Here is a 15,072-nt window from a genome sequence, read left to right on the forward strand (position 1 = left end):
GGTAGGGAAAGGGCCACGCCGAAGTGAGGAAGAGAGAAAGACGGACCGAAAAGACAGGCTGCTCGCGCACTGGAGAGCAGCGCCATGATAGAAGCCGAATCCTGCGCATGAGTGTCAAGCGCGGCGAGCACGGCCGCGATCACCGTTACATTGACCATGTGCCGAAGTGCGGGGAAGAGGTATGGGGTGAGAAAGGTGTGTGCGGAGAGAAGTGCGAACTAATCCACCGTCACGGTCAAGTGGACACAGTCGCGCAACGATATCGATACCGTGTGGCTGACGCTGGGCTTTGCCGGCACCGGCGTCCGAGTCCCGACTCCAACTCCGACGCCGGTCCGTCCGACGCTTGCTCGAGTCGAGTTGAGTCCCGCCGTGCTCTGCTCCCCAATGCCGCCTTGTACTATCTTCATCAACTCGCAATGCCCACTCCTCCATCCACCACATCACTCGACTTCTCTTCCAGTCTCCTCCATCTTCGCACCGATTGGCCTTGGCCCACTGCTAACGGAGCGTACCGAATCTCGTTCGCTCGTCGGCAATCTGAAGCCTCGATGAGTTGGATGAGCACAAACACTGGAGCTCATAAAAGCCGCCCGAGGTATGTCTCACTCAATTCCCAAGCTTTCTCGCGTCCGACCCATTCCCTTCCCACAGGCCGTCAGTCTTCTTTCCGCCGCGAGAGTACTTCCTTCCATTTCACGCGCCATGAAAGCCTCTACCACTTCGAGAGCGGCACGTCCGGTTCAAAAGTTTCAAGGACGGGAGGGAGCCGCCAATGCGTGACCGTTGTTCCCGTCCGTGCGTTCAGTCAGGTCTACATCGCGCCGTCGGATGGTATGACCTTTCGAGGCTCTCTTATGCACGACCTCGACCCGGGAACGTGCGCAAGATCGATGGTGGTGGGAGAGGGTGCCGGGGAGATGCTGGTGAGTATTCTTTTACTTATTCCCCGCGTTCTTTAGCCCATGAGACCCATTCAGTCGCACCCACCACGAACGCTTGCATATCCCGGCCGGGCGTTTCCCGACCAGCCATCCACCACGCCGAGGTACGTCTCATCTCCGCGCTATGTGCAGCTTCTCACCATGCTGCGTAGACCGTGCTTTGAAGACGTCGATACGGCTGAAGTGGGTTCCTGAATGCTTCATCGTCCGCGGCTGGTCTGCGTTGAATGCCCGGACGGCGGATAGGAGTATTGCCGGGATTCGATGGACGGGAACCGCCTCCTCAAGCCCGCGATGAAGGCAAGGTGTTTTTCCAGGTGCGTGTAACTTGGTGTTTTGCTGCGTGCTGCTTCCAACTATCTATCGAAGGTTGCGCCAGTCTCCTACGTCGACCATGCCAAGACCCTCCACATTGTAGACCTCAGCAAGTAGCTTCTCGAAGCCGCTGAAGGTAACTTAAGACCGCCTCATGAACCTCGTCTCCGAGCAACGTCCGGCGAGCTGCGTGGATGTTGCGGCACAGAGTATCCCATCGGACATCGCTGACTATACGGCATGCTTCATTTCACCAGCCTCCCCTATCGCGCCCCACATGGGGTATCCTCCTAGGGGGACAAGCTAGACACCAATCCGCAGACGTACTAGTGTATGCGGATCGTCCTCACTAACGAGAAACAGACATCGGTTGTTCACCATCCCAGGAAGGTCGCACGCCGAAGGGCTAGAGGTGCACGCGTGCAAGCTGCCGCGTGCTCTTCGCGCGCATTCCTCCCGGTCTACGAGCCGATGCACATCCGGATCCTAGCGCATGCGCGACACGCGTATATGCCCTCGGTAACCCACTGCATACAGAAGCTCGAGCAGGCGCAAAAACTAGGCGGTAAGTGTTCTGTTTGAAGCCTGGAGTTTAACGCTGATGTGTAATTGGATGGGCTGTGCAGGTGGTGAGGACGCTGGCCTATTTGACGTTGGGAAAGTATACGCGAGTTTCTTGGGATGTGTCGTTTACGTACGGTTGTTTCCTTTCGGGCGCTCCTACCTACTCACTCAATGAAACATGTGCTGAACATCGTCGAGGCCGAGGTCGGGATCATTGGCAAGACTTCTGGAGTATCGTCCGCCCTTCACGCATCTTCAATCATCACCTGGGATCTTCTTACAGAACACGTTGATATGTGGATTTAGAGTTCTGTCACTGCGACGTTCCCAGGACACGAGCCATGCTTGCGAGGTCGGAGCTGCCTCTCGGACACAACTTACCCTCCTCCCAGATGCCCTTCTCTCACCACGCCGATCGCAGGGAGATACTCGATGACACGCTCGAAGGCGCTAAAACTGTCCTGAAGATAGGCTTGACGGCGCTAACGTTTGTCCCGGTCCCCTACTTGACCGAGGCCGCAGAAGCTCTCATAGGCGTCATTGAGAAGGTAGAGGTGAGCGGACGACTCTCACGCTCTAGAATCGTCGCTGAGTACGCCACTTGTGCTCTCTGAAGGGCACGAGGTCAACGCAGACGGAGCTCAAAGATCTAGCGAAGGAAATTGGGGAGCTCGCCCGGTTGCTGACGGATGGCGTCTTCAGACTCAAGGACACCGCGGCGAGGGATGAACAGGCCAAGGAGCTCATAAAACGGGGCAGCGGGCTGCAGCACTACCGAACCGAACTCGAAAGGTTCGTCATGTGAGTCGTTTGACTGCTGTCGTACTGCGACTCCGTGCTCATCATGTCCCAGGGAGCTGCGAGAAATTGCGAAGTTGGCCCAGAGACTTCACAAGCAGTCCTTCGCGTCGCGGCTTCTTTTCTCTGAGAGGAACGCCAAGACGTTTCAAGAACTCAAGGCCAAAGTTAGTGCCGTCATAACGCGGGTCAATGTGCGTGTGTCCCACAGTGTAGCGCTGTCAGCTCCGCTCAATGTTCGGGCAGACACTGAACCTTATGAAACTCGCGCAAGATGCGGCTATAACGAGTAAAATGATGCGGAGAACGGATGAAATGATGCGAAGAACGGGTGAGGACGTACTGCACTGTCCTATACCGAATCGCAGCTTACGCTCGCTACAGCGGCAGAAAACGCACTGGAACGACTGCCACGGGCCAACGCAGGTTACAAAGCGGCGGGAAATGATATGAAGAGCAAGTTCTTGGAGGGTACGCGTGAAGACCTATTCGCAAGTCTCATCGCCTGGGCTCGAGGGGACGACGTAAAGACTGCCGAAAAGAGCGTCTGCATCCTCTCAGGAGCGGCTGGCTCCGGAAAGTCAACAATCGCGGTGGAACTCGCCAGACGGCTCGACAGCGGCGATCTTGGCGCGTCCTTCTTCTTCGCCACTGGTGATGCCGAGCGTTCCTCTACTCGTCTCTTCTTCCCGACAATCGCCTACCAGGTGGCAAAGTCCCAGCCAAATATATGTCGTTTCATCGTCAAGGCGGTGTCTAAACACCTCGAAGGCGGTCAGCACCAACAGCTCCAGTACGAAGCTACGAATCTCCTCAAGAATCCCCTCTCGTCTGTGGAACGTCATCACCCTGCAGTCATCCTTGTCGTCGACGCGCTCGATGAATGCGCCGAACCTATTGACCACAAGCAGTTTGGCGTTATGATGAACCTACTGGTGTCGTGCGCTGCGGAAGCTCCCTTCCCCGTCAAAATACTCTTCACATCACGTCCGAAGGATATAGTGGAAGACACTATCACTACCAGCGTCGGATCGTCGGCGAAGATCTACACCCTCGATCTCAACGACCAGTGTCGCGAGTCCATGGACCGAGACGTGAAGATCCTCATTCAACATGAACTCAAGACTGCGTACCCCGGCCGAGACCTCCTCGAAGGTCGCGACAAGCTCGTTGAACGCCTCGTCGAGCGCTCCGAGGGATTGATGCTCTACGGTGCTACCGCTGCAGGCTTCCTCGCTCGAAAACCGGACGACATTGATGACCGCGCCCGTCACATTCTGTCCAGCCCCGAGCGCGCTCAATTCCTCGGACCACTCTACGACCTGTACCTCAAGGTCCTAGAGAAGGAGTACCCTGAAGAAGATTTGATGGAGGAGCCGGAGACGCTGTTGCATCTTCAGACAGTGCTAGGAGCTCTGGCTCTCCTGCGAGACCGCTTGTCGCCCGTCGATCTCGAGCCGCTGCTTGACATTCGCATCAAGGACTCCACCTCCGTTCTCAGCAATCTTCGCTCCGTTATCCTGTACAAGCGCGGTGACGTCAATGCACCTTTTCGTCCCATTCACTCTTCATTCGTCGACTTCCTTCACGGCATCAACGTGAACGACAAGTTTACAGGGCGCGCCAAGTACTACCACATCAATGAGACACAGGAGCACCGACACATCGCTAAGGGATGTATCAAAATCCTTGGCTCGAGCGACCTCCGCCGCAACCCACTCAGCGTGAAGTCTGGAACGACACGGTCGAACGTCGCCGACATAGACAAGCGAGTGGAAGCGGAAATTCCGAGACACGTGCGCTATGCGTGTTTACATTGGTTCGACCACTTGGAACAGAGCGAATGGTCTCACAAAGTGCTCGCGGAGGCGTCCCTAGATCTTGCAGAGGAAACACTATCTAAATGGGTGGAGACGATGGCATGGATGGGCCGGATGGACGCGGTCACGATGCCGCTGAAAAGGGCTGTTGAGTGGCAGGTGCGCCTTTAGGGGTTTTTTTTTCGGGCGGCGAAGGCTGATGGCGGCTTGCTCGACAGAAGATCGGTCCTACATGGAAGGTGTTGGAGAGTGTGCATGTGTGGCTTGTAGAACACCTTGAGATGGTGAAGAATGATCCTGAAGCCATCTATCGGTGGGGCACCCGGAGAGTAGGAGCTGTCGTTCAAAACACCGTACGAGAGACTCAGGTAAGTCATATCTAGATAGAGTCCTCAGCGCATATTTCAGCGTATGTACACCCCACTCGTTTCTGAAGACTTATCCTTGTGTTCCTGTAGAGCCACCGCCTTGTTAAAAAGGCCGTGCAGGAAATCGCAGCGGGTGCCTCGAACACGGCGGGTTCCGCCTTCTCCTCCTCCTCGATGGCGGGATCGGCTATGTCCTCGACTACAGACGCAGGCACTGGCTCTTCCAGTGGCTCCGGCTCCGGTCCAGGGGTGGCCCAGACCTCAGGTTCGGCCGCGGCGGAGCTCATCAGTGATTCTGTACAGCTTCTGGAGACCTTCAAGTCCTTGGCGTCCCTGGAGCCAGTTGTCACATCAGGAAAAAACGACCTGTCTCGGGAGTGCACCCGAGGCTCGAGAGCAGTTCGAGCACGGCGTGACAAGTCCCCCTCTCTCGAGGCACGCGAGCTTGGCAGGGCGCCTCGCGGGCGCTCGGGAGACACAGCCGGCAGCTCGGTGAGCACTCCCGAGTAGCTTCGAGTTTCGTCTCGAGAGTGCTCGAGAGGCTTCTTGAGCATGATATGCACTCCCGATATTATTCACATCCCGGATCTATTTCTGTTCGCTGCTAGGTATGCGTTTGAAACAAAATATATTGAAGTAGGTATACTAATACAGTCCCGCTCTCCGTATCTACAATACATGGGTCGACCCACCACACGACGTGGCAACAACCGAGAATGGCGACGTCGTGGAGGCGCACCGAGCCAAGCACCCACTCGTCCAGCGGACGTGCGGCAGCGAGCGCGTCGAGCTCCATGAGGGCAGATGGAGAGAAGCGCGGGATGCTCGACGGGTGGTCGGCGATAGAAGTGGTGGAGGGGTTGACAAGTGGGGTCTTGCTTCCGCCGCGCTCACGGAGGAGGAGAACGGTGTCCTGGTAGAGAACTGGGGCGTGGGGCCGAGCACGGAGAGTTTGCAAAGTCCGCAAGCCGGTGGTCAGCGCACAGTTACCATCAAAGTGGATGGCGGAACTCACAATACAGCAGGTGGAATGGGGCGCAGGGCAAACCATGAGCATCGGCTTCGAAACAGGGGGCTCCAGAAGAGACAGGTGGAGAAGCGGGGGAGGAAGAGCTTGATGGTCTTGCAACGCACATGAAATTCGTCAGCTCCACGCATGGTCACAATAGCCACGACGTACCACTGTCCATTCTCCACCTACTCGACTTTGAGGGCAGGGAACACATCTGAGGTAAGCGGTGGGAACAGTGGTACACTGTGATGGCGTACGACTGTGGGGCAGTTGCCAAGCAGTGGCCGCAGGCGTGAGCGGATAGTGGTCGTCAGATAATGCATGTATAGCACAATATGTCGGATGGCTCACTCACAAATAATCACAGGACGCGAAGGTGCGAGAAAACGAGGTGGAGATGGGCGAAGAAGAAAGAGATGAAGTCCACGCCAGCTGGCAGAGCGCAAGAGGCGCGCTGGGCGACTGGTCAGTGCGTGGGAAGCAGCTACCATATCCACACGAGAGTATCGCGCTGCGATATCATTATGCGCGCATACAAGTCACTGACAGCGCTGAACGAGTGCGTTATCTCGACCTCGCTCAGGCCTGCCTCCTTTTTTTCGACCCTTCCACACATCCTTCATTCCCGCCTCGTTGAATGCTTCCAGCGCGCCCACAGAGACCACTGAGAAGTTGCGCGAAACCATCGCTTCGCCTACCGCGCGCCGGAACTCGAACATAAGGCGGATGAAGATCTGGAGCGCGTTGGAGTTTGGCCCACCCCACACGTGCGGAGAACTGCGGTGAATGCGTGCAAAAATCCGGCGGCCACCTCGCCACTCTCCCCATCCTCGGTCTCGCGCAGCCCGCGGAGGCCAGTTCGGAAAAGCAGCCGGCAACCACCTGGAGCAGGAAGACTAGGACTGGAGGGCGCAGAGACCAGATGATGTGCGTACCTTGCGTTTTTATACTCGCGTGGGCCTCCTCAAGCTCCTCCTCACCCGTTCAACCCCGCATCAAGCACAGGCGGCAGGCATACACAGTCATGACGCGCTGGAGCGCGACTTCAGTCTTCGACTGGCACGTTGTCACTAGTGTCCAGAACATCCACGATGTTTCGGCCCAGTCCTCCCGCAGACATCAACTTGATGCAGGTGTCCTCATCCTCATCCTCCCCCGCCCCACAGCGGCTCTGGGCCGCATCTGCGGCCACGGCGGCGATCTGGAAGACACAGGTATGTAACTATGCGCGCGACATTGCCATATATGACGTCGTCCGCGCGGGTGAGGAAGACCTGGGCTGCGAGGAGCTCCGTGGAGCGCGTTTCGAGCAACGCCGCGTTCTACCAGTGCTCCTCGCGCATGGTGGCAAGCTCTCGCGGGAGTTTGCTCCTGTACGCCTCAACCCAGGAAGCGGTGGCGTATGTGTCTTCTGTTAGTATTGTGTAGGTAGTAGTACAACCACTGTGCACACTGTAAATAAAGATTTTCACCGAACTCCTGGGGTATCCCGTGCGCCGAGGTCATCTCGACTGTCCTCTCGTGGCGTCACTCAGGCACGCGAGAGCTCGGTAGGAGCCAGCTGCGGCTCTCAAGGTGTCGTGAGCAGCCACTGCAACTCTGGAGAGCTCGCGAGCTCACCGTGGTGCTCGCCGCTGCTCGGGCGACCTCGATATCATCAGTCATTACGCTCGAGCGCTCGAGCGCTCTCCCGGCCATCACTGGCAACAAGCGTGCGATCCCGAGTCCGGGCCGGGGCTCTCGCGCGGAGCGCTTTTTCCTGATGCAAGGCCGTCCCCGAGCCCATTTTCGAGGTCGCCCGGGCGGAGCCCGGTATTGTGGAGCCCGTTCAAGCACCCCCTGCCCCAGGTCGGCCGGAGCCGGAAATTGTCGTCAAACGTCAGGGAATACTCAGTTCCCTAATGAGGACCCTGAATCCATCCTATAGTAAGGCGGCGCAAACACAACTACGTCAGGTGACCTTGGCGCCGTCACGCTCGTCTGACGCCAGGGACGTTTGGTAGGAGCACAATGTAAATCGATAGGATACTCAGGGTGCACTTTATCCGTTCAAGTGTTCTACGGAAGTTGTAAAACAGGATTCAATCCGTATTTTCCGTAAAGCAGATGTGCGAAATGTGAAGAATCAAGCAGTGGACGAAGAGAGCCGTAGAGGCGAAAGGACGCCGGATGACGGACAGGGTGTCGGATAGGACGACGATGGTGGATAGGATGATAGATTGGATATCGATCTAGGACAATACGGCGGCATAGTACTGTACAATGTGTGGGAACGTAGTATACATGACTAAGGATACTGGTAGTGCCTCGGATGAGGGCGTACACCGGAACACTAGGAACCAACACGAAAATGCGAACATTAAGAGAGGAGATAGTTATGCACTGAGACGAGGTATAGGTAAGTCAATTTCCATGGTACCATACAGAAACACAAATCCTGTCGCCGAATGCTGTGGCGCAAACCGGACTTCTACAGTTCTTCCAATATCGCTAGGCCGTTCTCGCGCAGGAGCACGAGTTGGGTCGCGTTTAGTTTTCGAGCGGGCCACAGCGCGAAGTGCCCTCGCGCACCACCACACGACGGCAGCGCTAGCGCGCGTCACCGGTCCGAACATGGCGCTTATTCGGGCAGTCTGTAGCTGTGCTCTGTAGGAAATCTTTTTCCTGATGATGGCAATAATGAGCAATGTGAGCTATACAGTGATACAATGGAGATGATGACTACGACGAGCACTCCGAACGAGGCGAGGGCTAGGGAAACATACAATAGGAAGTGACAAACAAGGTAGAACAGGACGAAATGTTTGGCGTCACCGTCACTGGCGGAGACGCACGCAGGCACGGCGGAGTGGAGGGGGAGAGTTGTGTGAGAAGGGGAATGAGACATCATGCCACATATACGGCTATTTGCGTCCGCGACGACTCTACACAAGCAAATGAGGCACGGGAAGTCGGAGACGCCGGCAGGATCGCGCGCTCTCCCACGGAACTCCCAACGTCCGTGATGCACGAAGACAGAGTACTTCATGATGAATACATAGAAGAAAACACCAAAACGCACCGGAGCCTAGTTACCAAAGAAGAACAGAGTCCAAATAACTTATCGATCTGCAGTGACGTACCAGGATAACGTGTCAGCATGCACAGACAACACAGGAGACGCATATCACATACCCAACGGGATCCCGCATTCATACACAGCACTCGGGCGCACCTTGACGACGTCCCGATACTCGCCCACCCACTTCCGCACATCAGCCAGCGACCTGCGAGTCTTCCCGCCCTCCTGCACTGCGCGTGTTAGCGTCATGATCGCGCCCACCCGCATCGAGGTCGAAACGCACCTGCCACGCCGACGCCTTCTCTAGCGCTTCGTCGACGACGTCCAACCTCCTCATCTCCGCGATGGTTTCGACCCATCTAAGCAATGCGCCCCGCACGAAGCTCGCGACGAGCCCGAACAGCTCCCTCGTCTGGTCCGACTGCGCGAGGTGCGCCGCCCAGTGTACGCACGCGTACCGCACGTGCGGCGGTGAGACCGGGCCACGCGCGAGGGTGAGGAGAGCGCGGAGGCAAGCGACTGCGAGGCGCGCGTGCTCGCGGCGCGTGTCGACGAGGTACGGGCCCTTGTCGTGCCGCGGGGGGCGGGCGACGAGGAAACGCGCGAAGGAGGCGTGTAACGCGCGGGCGGGCGCGTCGAGGTCGTTGGGGTTGCAATCGACAACGGTGCTGAGGCGGAGGAGGACGGAGGCTGGCTTCTTGATCGTCGGCCCGAGGAGGGTTTGGAGGGTGTTGGGGGAGAGGGCGTCGCGGAGGAGCGCAAGGCCGCCGAGCACGGCCTGCACGTCTTCGCACGTCTGCGTGTCCGCGTGGAGGACGTCCCGCGGGTAGGCGGCCTCGAGGATCTTGAGGTAGAAGTCGTCAAGCGGGCCGAGCGCTCCACTTGGTTCTGAGGTGGAGAGAATGTACTCCGCACGCCTGTTGACGTCGGTGATGTTTTCTACCAGGAAGCGCGCTGCCACATCGGCACACAGGAAGTTCCTGTCCGCCCACCTAGCCAAGCGGTCGAGAAGAGGCTCGGAGACGACGTTGGAAAGGTGATGTCTAAGAAGAAGCTTGAGATCGCGATCCACCGACTCAAGAGGTTGCTGGTTGAGGTCCACGATATGAATCGTGTCCACGAGGTTGACGTTGGCGATTACGGTCGTGTCAATAACGTCACCAGGACTAGATGTGAAGAAAATCTTGAGTGATGGCGCTTGGAGTCGAACGCTGGAGACAAGTGATTCGATCATCTTCGAAGGGCCGGTCTTGTGCGCATCGATACATTCGTCCAGACCGTCGATGACGAGGAAGACTGGATCGTCATCTCGCGGCTCAGCCAACAGAAGCGGATCCCGGAAGAGAATCTTCCCTGTATCTTGGGGAAGGAGGTCGTCAACGTCGTGGATGTGGTCTCGGACGGCTTGAACGAAGACGTCATGGAGGTCGCCTTGGGAGTGCGCCAGTTCGTAGGCGATAGTGCGAAAGAAGAGTCGAGTGGAGGATGTGTCAGCGATGCCACGTGCAAAGAAAAACGAGGCCCCGAGCCGATGGCCGAGGCGTTGTGCGAACTCCGCCGCGATGGTCGACTTGCCGACACCAGGCGCACCAGTGAGGACGCATATAGTCTGCGTGGAGACGTCTGCTTTTTGGACGGTGGCCCATCGGGACAGTTCTGCGACCACGTCTTGGCGCGGGGAGAAGCCTTCTTTGTGGGTCCGCGAGGTGACTCTCATATCCCGCAAGAGCGCGTGGCAGTGTCTCCAACACATCTTCATGTCCTGGATGGTGAGTGGGTTGGGATATAGGGTCCGGTTCTGCGGCCGTTTCCACAACGGATTCGGTCTCTGGAATGGCTTCTATCGCCGGTGGCGGCGCGGGCTCGAAGTTTGACGCAGCCTCTACCACAACGGGCCCGAGATTATGCTCGGGAGCAGCTTCAATGACCGCGGGGTCCGACGCAGGGGTCTCTTCGACGACGGGTTCCGGCTCCGGGGCGGGAGTTTCCTCGACGAGGATCTCCGGCTCCGGGACGGCGACCTCGAAAATGGGATCGGGAACGGCCTCAAGGGCTGACGGCTCCGCCGCCGCCGCCGCCATCTGAACGCACGGCTCAGGTTCGAGAGTGGCTTTGACAATGAGCTCGGGCTCGGAAGCAGCCTCGACCATGGCCTCCGGCTTAGGGGCAGGAGCAGGAGCAGGAGCCCCTTCGCCGATCGGGGCTTCGGGATCAGGAGTCTCCGACTCTACGACAACGGGTTCCGGCTCGGGGACAGGCTCCTCGCCTGAGGTCGCGGCGCCTGCGCCTGACTCGGTTGGTGCACCCGAACTCGAGGTCGTTGCGGCTGTCGAGCCCGAGACCGCCCCTGGACCGGAGCCGGAGCCGGAAGAGCCTGCGCGTGCACTTGTCGTCGAAGAGGTAGCCGATCCCACCATCGAGGAGCCCGATGTCGTCTCTTGCACGGTATCTTCAACAACAGTCTTCACTCTCCGAACAGCTTGAAGTTGAAGAGCGGCGTCCATGTCTTGATTTATTGTGGCCAGGCAGTGGCTCTACAGGAACACACGAATGAGACTTCAAACACGGGTGGAGCGTACGTGCGCCAAAATATGCGCTGAGGCTCTCCAGATATGACTTACCTGGGTCTCTCGTACGGTTTCTTGAACGACACTGGCTTCTACTCTCCGGTCGTCCCACCGATAGATGGCTTCAGGATCGTCCTTCACCATCTCACTGTGCTTTCCAAGCCACACATGCACGCTCTTCAGCACTATCCGTGCAGGACCGACTTTCTGTGGAGCAAGCCGCCATCAACCTCCTCCGACGCGCGGAGAAAAGCCAAAAGTGAGATAGACGCACCTGCCACGCGACAGCCCTGTTCAGCGACACCGTCACCGCGTCCATCCGGCCCATCTGCGCCATCGTCTCCACCCACTGCAACACCGCCGACTTCGCGAACTTCTCCAGCGCTGCGTACACGTCCTTCGAGTCCTGGTCTGACTGGGCGAGGTGGCCCGCCCAGTGCAGACACGCGTACCGCACGTGTTTCGGGACCTCGGCCGACACGCGCTTCTCCACCTCCGCGACGCCTGACCGCGCCGTCCCAGACGCTAGATGGAGCGGGTTCTGATGCAGGGAAGACACGAGGGTGTCGAGGCACCCCACGGCGATGTGTCCGTGCTCGCGCACCGTCTTCACCAGGTACGGGCCCTTGTCGTACTTCGGGTGGACGTCGACGAGGAACTGGGAGAAGGTGATGTGGATGGGGCGGAACGCCGCGTCGAGGTCATTGAGGTTGAAGAAGACGACAGAGCGAAGGTGGCGCAGGACGGACACGGAAGTCTCTGTGGGCGTAGACAGCAGCTTTTCGAGGTCGTTCGGCGAGAAGCGGTCCTTCAGGAGCGCGATGGTCCCGAGCATCGTCTGCACGCGATCCCGCAGCGGCTCCTCGATCTCCATGCTGTGTCTTGGGAACGCAATCTCGAGTACCTTCAGGTAAAGGTCGTTGAGAGGCCCGAGCAGCTCACATCGCTTGGGGTTGGAGAGGAGATACTCTGCGCGGTCTTCCACGTCCTCGGGGTATTCAGCAAGAAACTTGACGGCCGTGTCTGCGTAGACCATCAGCCCTTCCGAGCGCTCCGCCAGACGATCGACGAGGTCGCCGCGGTTCCTCAGCGTATCGTAGCCTGGAACGCTATTCGCTAGCCGGTCTCCAAGGAACAGCTTGACGTCCTCAAGCACGGATGCAGGGGACTGTTTACTGAGGTCGAGCGAGTAGATCTTGTCCTGTAGAGAGTCGATACTGGCATATATAGCTGCTTCGAAGGCATCCAAGGGACGGCTCGTGAACAAAATCTTCACTGGGAAGCGTGCTCGCCGCGCACCGCCGACGAAGAGCTCGACCAAGAGACTGGGGAGATCGCGGTCCACGGGTTCGACGCATTCGTCGAGGGCGTCGACGACGAAGACGATGCGACGATGCGAGGGATCGACCAGCGACAACGGCTTCGTCAAAAGGGCGTCCGCTTCGAATTGCATCTGTTGACTCTGGCCGCGGCTCCCGCGCGGCGTCGACGATGAGGGAGCAGATGTCTCCTTGAGATCGCGCGACTTGATAAGCGAGGGCCGGGAAGAAAAGGAGCAGTCCGCGATGTCGCGAGCGAAGAAGAATGATGCCGCGAGTCCATGGTCATCATCTTGGCATTTGGCGAACTCGCGCGCGATGGTAGACTTTCCTGCGCCGGCAACGCCAGAAAGATGACAGATGAACCGGCCCTCGACGTCCGCGCCTTCGCCACGAACCCACTGGGAGAGTTGCTTGAACAGCTCTTGCCGAGTGCCTGGAAGGAACTTGCTTTTGGCGTTGTTGGTTGACGCACGATATCCAGCATCGGCGCGCGGTAGTTTCTCGAGTACGTCGTCACGTCCTGTTCGCCAACACGCAAATAAGCAACATATAATGAGCAGCCTGAATGATTACATGCACTCACTCTGCTGCCTCATCCTCTCAATAAGCTGGTCCATCGCCTAGGTGATTACAACGAGACAGTCGACCTGTGTGCGCGCAGTGAGCGACGGCACTGAGCGGGTGAGTATGCAGCTCACCTGGAAAAACCTGATGATATGAAGCACTTTTGTTTGCATGTCCTTCAGCGTCTGTGCATCGCGTGCGCTGTAGATGCATCGACGCCAACATGGGCCTGTGTGCAGCTTTCCAGCTTCACTTCGTAGCTCTTTCACCTGACTACAGGGAGTTGAGGAAGCGTCCTGTCCTTCACGGATTCGCCTAGATCCTGAAGCTGTTCCCGTCCGCTCACGTCTACCGTCCTCTTCTGAATCTGCTCATACTCTTTCTTCAATATGTTGGCGAGAGTACCCAGCTCGATCGCCAGCTCTTTGAGCCCTTTCTTGGTCGACCTGACTTCCTACGGAACAGATAGCGAAGGTGTTGGTGTAACGGAGGATGGCGGATATGAGCATACGAGATAATGGCTATAAGCTCGTGGCGTAACGGCGCCTCGACTTTCTCCACAATTGTGATCAGAACGTTCACGCCCTCAGCGACGTACGGAGTTAAGACCACCTTGAGCACTCCCTGGACGACCCCCAGGGCCGTCTTCGCGCCAGCGAGGGCCGTGTCGATTTTCTCCTCGCGCGTACTAGTGGAGCAGCAAAACATGAGTTGAGGTGAAGTGGGAGAAGAGGGATGGGCGCACCTCCCGCCTGCGATCGTCGGCGATTATCAGGGACTTGCCACGTTGGTGGGCCAAAGACGCACGCCGTGGGCGTGCTCGCAGACCCGCGAGTATAGCGGAGAAAGGAGGTGAGAGATGAGGGCGATCACGTCGGCCCCGCGTTCGACGGCGCTGCCATGTTCCGGGCAGAAGCATGGCGTCCACCCAAGGTGCGCGTTGTCAGGCGCGCACTGATTGGACATATCAAACGCATGGGGATGACGGTAATGCATGGAAGGCAGTCGACACACCATCACACCCTGAGGTGCCGTCGTTCCACCGCGGCGGTGCTGCAGGTGATCCACCGCTGATAACCTTCATATGGCGGCAGGCTAAAAACATGTGTTAGAACTTTAGAAGTGGGCCACAGAAGCGGCTCCGCGCGGTACGAGCACGAACGACAGCAGGTGAGACCTACCACAAAGTTTACTTCGAAATTGTTTTGCTTGACTGCTATCCAGTGTGAGGTTCAGAACCCATGTAAATGTGACGTGTAGAACCGGAACTTGTGCGTGACGGCATTCCCCTGTCACATGTCTACGCTTCAGAATAGTCTTGAGAAGGGGTTCAATAGAGGGAAACTTACGCGATTGGCCGGTCTACCAGGCACGCATTCGGTCACGATGCGCGTCCCGCGTCTGAACCCTGATTCTGGCGGGGGTTCGGCGGCGGACGGGAATCTGTATGCAATCACATCTATCGTAAGTAGTCGCATCTAGGAGCATGATGCACTCGCAGTAACTGTCTGACATGCCCCGCGTCTCTGGAGGAGGCAGCGCTGGAGGGCGCCGAACAAAGTTCGTGATCTCCAAATTTCAATAAACATCAAGTGACAGAAAATAGCGAAGACATACACTGTGGATAATGTCGAGATGCGCAGAGCGCGCCACCACCCGCCGCGCCCATTAAAAATCCTCTGTAAAACCCTTTGAAACGCATAGCAGCGTCGTGACCGTTCTCGTGTGCGCCCATCC

General features: G+C 57.7%; 2 protein-coding genes across 2 annotated transcripts; one reads left to right on the forward strand and one right to left on the reverse strand.

The window, feature by feature from the left end:
- Nucleotides 1–1,994: 1,994 nt before the first annotated feature.
- Nucleotides 1,995–4,612, forward strand: BXZ73DRAFT_107636 (uncharacterized protein; the record flags this gene model as incomplete). The annotated part of the gene is made up of 6 exons (XM_048016965.1): nt 1,995–2,119; nt 2,245–2,377; nt 2,440–2,624; nt 2,677–2,815; nt 2,868–2,952; nt 3,006–4,612. 6 exons carry the CDS (start codon nt 1,995–1,997, stop codon nt 4,610–4,612), a joined length of 2,274 nt encoding a protein of 757 aa, XP_047871665.1.
- Nucleotides 4,613–8,888: 4,276 nt separating this feature from the next.
- On the reverse strand, nt 8,889–14,043 carry BXZ73DRAFT_107637 (uncharacterized protein; the record flags this gene model as incomplete). The annotated part of the gene is made up of 10 exons (XM_048016966.1): nt 8,889–8,920; nt 8,996–9,107; nt 9,166–10,644; nt 10,697–11,416; nt 11,504–11,656; nt 11,724–13,291; nt 13,355–13,391; nt 13,470–13,536; nt 13,605–13,781; nt 13,847–14,043. 10 exons carry the CDS (start codon nt 14,041–14,043, stop codon nt 8,889–8,891), a joined length of 4,542 nt encoding a protein of 1,513 aa, XP_047871666.1.
- Between the last annotated feature and the right edge of the window lie 1,029 nt (nt 14,044–15,072).

Source organism: Epithele typhae (assembly GCF_022376455.1).
Source record: "Epithele typhae strain CBS 203.58 chromosome Unknown BXZ73scaffold_118, whole genome shotgun sequence".
NCBI lineage: Eukaryota > Fungi > Basidiomycota > Agaricomycetes > Polyporales > Epitheliaceae > Epithele > Epithele typhae.